At 45.5% G+C, this 3374-nt stretch overlaps 1 protein-coding gene across 1 annotated transcript; it reads right to left on the reverse strand.

The window, feature by feature from the left end:
• Positions 1–717: 717 nt before the first annotated feature.
• Positions 718–2357, reverse strand: LOC137440916 (uncharacterized). The gene has a single exon (XM_068137742.1). It carries the CDS (start codon positions 2296–2298, stop codon positions 856–858), a length of 1443 nt encoding a protein of 480 aa, XP_067993843.1. The 5' UTR covers positions 2299–2357; the 3' UTR covers positions 718–855.
• Positions 2358–3374: the final 1017 nt, after the last annotated feature.

The following is a 3374-nucleotide window of genomic DNA, read 5'->3' on the forward strand; positions in this document are numbered from 1 at the left end:
GTGAGTGCTTAAATCCCTGTGGGAGACGTGTGAATGTGAATTGTTGACCACCCCATGTAAAAGCAAAGCGGTCTTGGTCCTCAGGTTGCAGTGGGACCATAAAAAACATATCTTTCACATCCACTGTACCCATAATCGAGTGTGCTTTCTCCTGTATTGTAGCTATGAGTTCAGCAATATTTGGCACTGCAGCTGTTAGTGGTTCAGTATTGGCATTAAGCCTGCGGTAATCAATGGTCAGCCTCCATGTCCCATTAGGCTTTCGTACAGGCCAAAATGGGGAATTGAAAGCAGAGTGGGTGGGAACCACAATGCCCTGTTTTTTTAAGTCCTCCAGTACAGGCACTATTCCTTCTTTAGCTCCCAGAGGTATAGGATAAGGTTTAACATTTGTCAGCTTTGAGTGAGGTAGGAGAGGTACGGCTTTCAGCAGCCGAATGCTCATTGTGGGAGACCCAAAAGACCATTTTCGCCCTTTGTTGTCCGACCAGGTTTTCCCTTTTAAAACGTCAAGCCCTAGGAGGTTAGTTGGAAACTCCCCTATGACCATTGACACCTTAGTGTCCTTATCTTCCCCCGGCAAGCGTAACCGGATGGTTGCTAATGCCTGTGCATGGGTTTGACCCAGAGCGTCTGCTACCAGCAATTTTTGTTTGGAGGGCACCACTCCACAATCAGTAGCATCCTTCGTTTTAATAGCTGAAATCTGAGCCCCGGTGTCTACTAAAAATGTAATAGGAATTTGTTTTGGTCCTACAATGCCAGTGATTAGTAAATCGCCCTGGCCATTTTCGGTGAGCTGACGAATATACATCCACCCTTCACCCCTCCGCCCACCATTGGGGGGTGAAGACTTCAGTTTCCCTGAGGCTGAAAAGAAGGCATGCCTTTATTCTCCTCAGACAGGTCTATTAAGGGGGGTGCAGTGGGCTCAATTTTCTGATTGGGCTCAGGCCAGTTCTTCACAATCACTTCTAATTGTTTTGTGTTTAGCCCATCTATCACTTCTTTGGGGATATTTTTCTTTAGACCTAAGTTCCACCAATATTGCCGGGTATTTGTGTGTTCCCTGCCCCCTGTTCCAAGCCGGCTGGGGGCACGGTTAAACCCCTGGGGACTTGAGGGCAAGTGGTTCAGTTTTACATGCCTCAAGCCCCTAGGGTCAGTTTTTTTAATTTCTTCAGGGATACTATATTGCCTGGCATAGTCTAATAACTCCCTTCCGACCTCCTCCCACGTCCATGGTTTCAAGTCAGGCTGGCTGCCTCCGTGTGCTAAATTATCTCTTAGAGCAGCCTGCATCCTGGAGGAAATTGGGGTATCAGCTATTTCTTTTTGGAGCTGGATGCCTCTTATTTTAAGCGAGTCAGGGAGGCCCCTAACCAGGGCAGTCATTCTGTTTGCGTCTACCAGGAGAGAAAGAGGGGATTCAAAATGATGTTTTAGTTCCCTTTCATATATCATCTGCAGGCATGCAGCCTTTTGCACATTCTCCATTATCTGATTCATCCCTCCCCGCAGAATTAGGGGTTCACCCCTCTCTTTTGGATCAAACCCCCCTGCCCAATAGGCAGCTCTTTGTGTAAGACTCCAGGGTCCACTTCTGTTTTTTGTAGTTAGAAAAACATTATCACCCCAATAGCCCATGGCTTCAGCTTCTGTTAACAGAATCTGATCACCTCCAGTTTTTGAAACTCGCCAGACATATTCCACCTCAGATTCCCCAGCAGAGCGTGCAAATTCTTTACGAATTTTGGCCAATTCAGTTGAGGAGAAAGGTGTTTCTTTGGTTGTGATAGTGGGGGTAACCTCCCCATCCTCATATAAAACTTCAGTTTTAATGAGAGGTCTGATATGCGCAGCAGCTTCCTTAGCCGCTGTCAATTCTGCCCGAGGATATATGGGGGCAGGATCCGGGTAATCCCCCTCCTGTTTTGCTTCCAATTGAAGTTTAAGATCTGCTACTACATTTTTTAAAGTAGCCACATGGCTTTGTAGTGCGTCTACTAAGCCCTGCAAAGAGGAAATAGTCTTATTTTCTTTCTCATACCACTCCTCTTTCTCTCTCACTGCAGCTGCTAAACAGGCGCCTAACACTGCACAAATAAAAGCTTTCCCTTTTCCGGTTTTTGCCTTGGCTTCCTTTTGCAGAGCCAAAATACGATCAGCCACACTCTGGAAATTATTCCAGTTTTCATAAGCCCAATCAAGACCTTGTATAGATGGGCGGGCCCCGTGAATTTCTAAAAGGTTAAAAAGCCTCTCACACCGGGCCATCTCTTTTGTTTCACAAAGCATTTCTTAATGGGGCACTAAGTTTCACAGCGGATTCAGATAAAAACACTGTTTGTACCAGCAAAATCTTTCCTGGAAAAACGTACACTTTTAAAAGGCTTACTCCAAAATAATCTTCTCCAGGAAAAAATGCACAATAGATTTCTCAGGAGAGGTCACACACACGAAAAAACAACAACAACCTGGGCTTCTCAAGGAAGTCACACTATTTCCCTGAGTGAACCCACACTTGCAAAAGCTTCTTAGCTTTTGTACCTCAATTTTTTTGTTACACTAGGATAACAACCTTGTGATTCTTAGGGAAGAGTTACTCTGTTTCCCTGAGCGAACACACACCGGCAGAAGTTTCTCAACTTTTGCTGCAATACTGGGCTTCTCGGGAAAGCCACACTTTACAAATATCACCAACACTGGGTTTCCTAAAAGAGGGTACTGAGAATTCTCGGGGAGGTCACACTATAAAGTCAACAGTTGTACCCCAGATAATCTTCCCCGGGAATGCACACACAAATTTAAAGCAGGGTACAGAGGATTCTCGAGGAGGTCACACTATAAAACCAACAGTTGTACCCCGGATAATCTTCCCCGAGAAAGCACACACATTTAAAGCTTTTGAGAACTCCCACACAGTCTCTCTGAAAATTTCGCTTCGTCCTTCTCCGGCCACTTCCCTCGCGGGCGAGTGGAAACGCGAATCTGGACTCCACTCTTGCTTTGTACTAAAAGTACGTCTCAGGCACACACACACATTTCGGGGTTCTCAGAAATGCAATAATTTTGCTGTGATACTTTTCACTGCACGGGAATCCTGCCGACTACGCCATTTAAATGTCAAGGTCCGGAGACATTAGATGTCTCGGTCCGGAGACACAGTTCTTTTAAATATTCCCGTGTTGTGAAATTAAAGGCACAAACGAGGCCAAAGTATCAACAGCTAGACTATTTATTAGATAAAGTGGGCATAAGAAGGGAGAGGGAGAAAATGGAGAGAGAGAGAGGGAGAGAGAGGGAGAGAGGAGGGAAGGAATTAGAAGGAGAAAGTCAGAAAGAGATTATATTACCAACGGTCAGGGGTGGTG

Source organism: Melanerpes formicivorus, unplaced genomic scaffold (genome assembly GCF_026170545.1).
Source record: "Melanerpes formicivorus ecotype bairdi unplaced genomic scaffold, bMelFor1.0.p_v2 SCAF_1, whole genome shotgun sequence".
In the NCBI taxonomy this organism is placed as follows: Eukaryota; Metazoa; Chordata; class Aves; order Piciformes; family Picidae; genus Melanerpes; species Melanerpes formicivorus.

Coding starts and splice junctions, on each gene's coding strand:
- LOC137440916 (XM_068137742.1), bottom strand. CDS start 2,298: ATGCTTTGTGAAACAAAAGAGATGGCCCGGTGTGAGAGGCTTTTTAAC.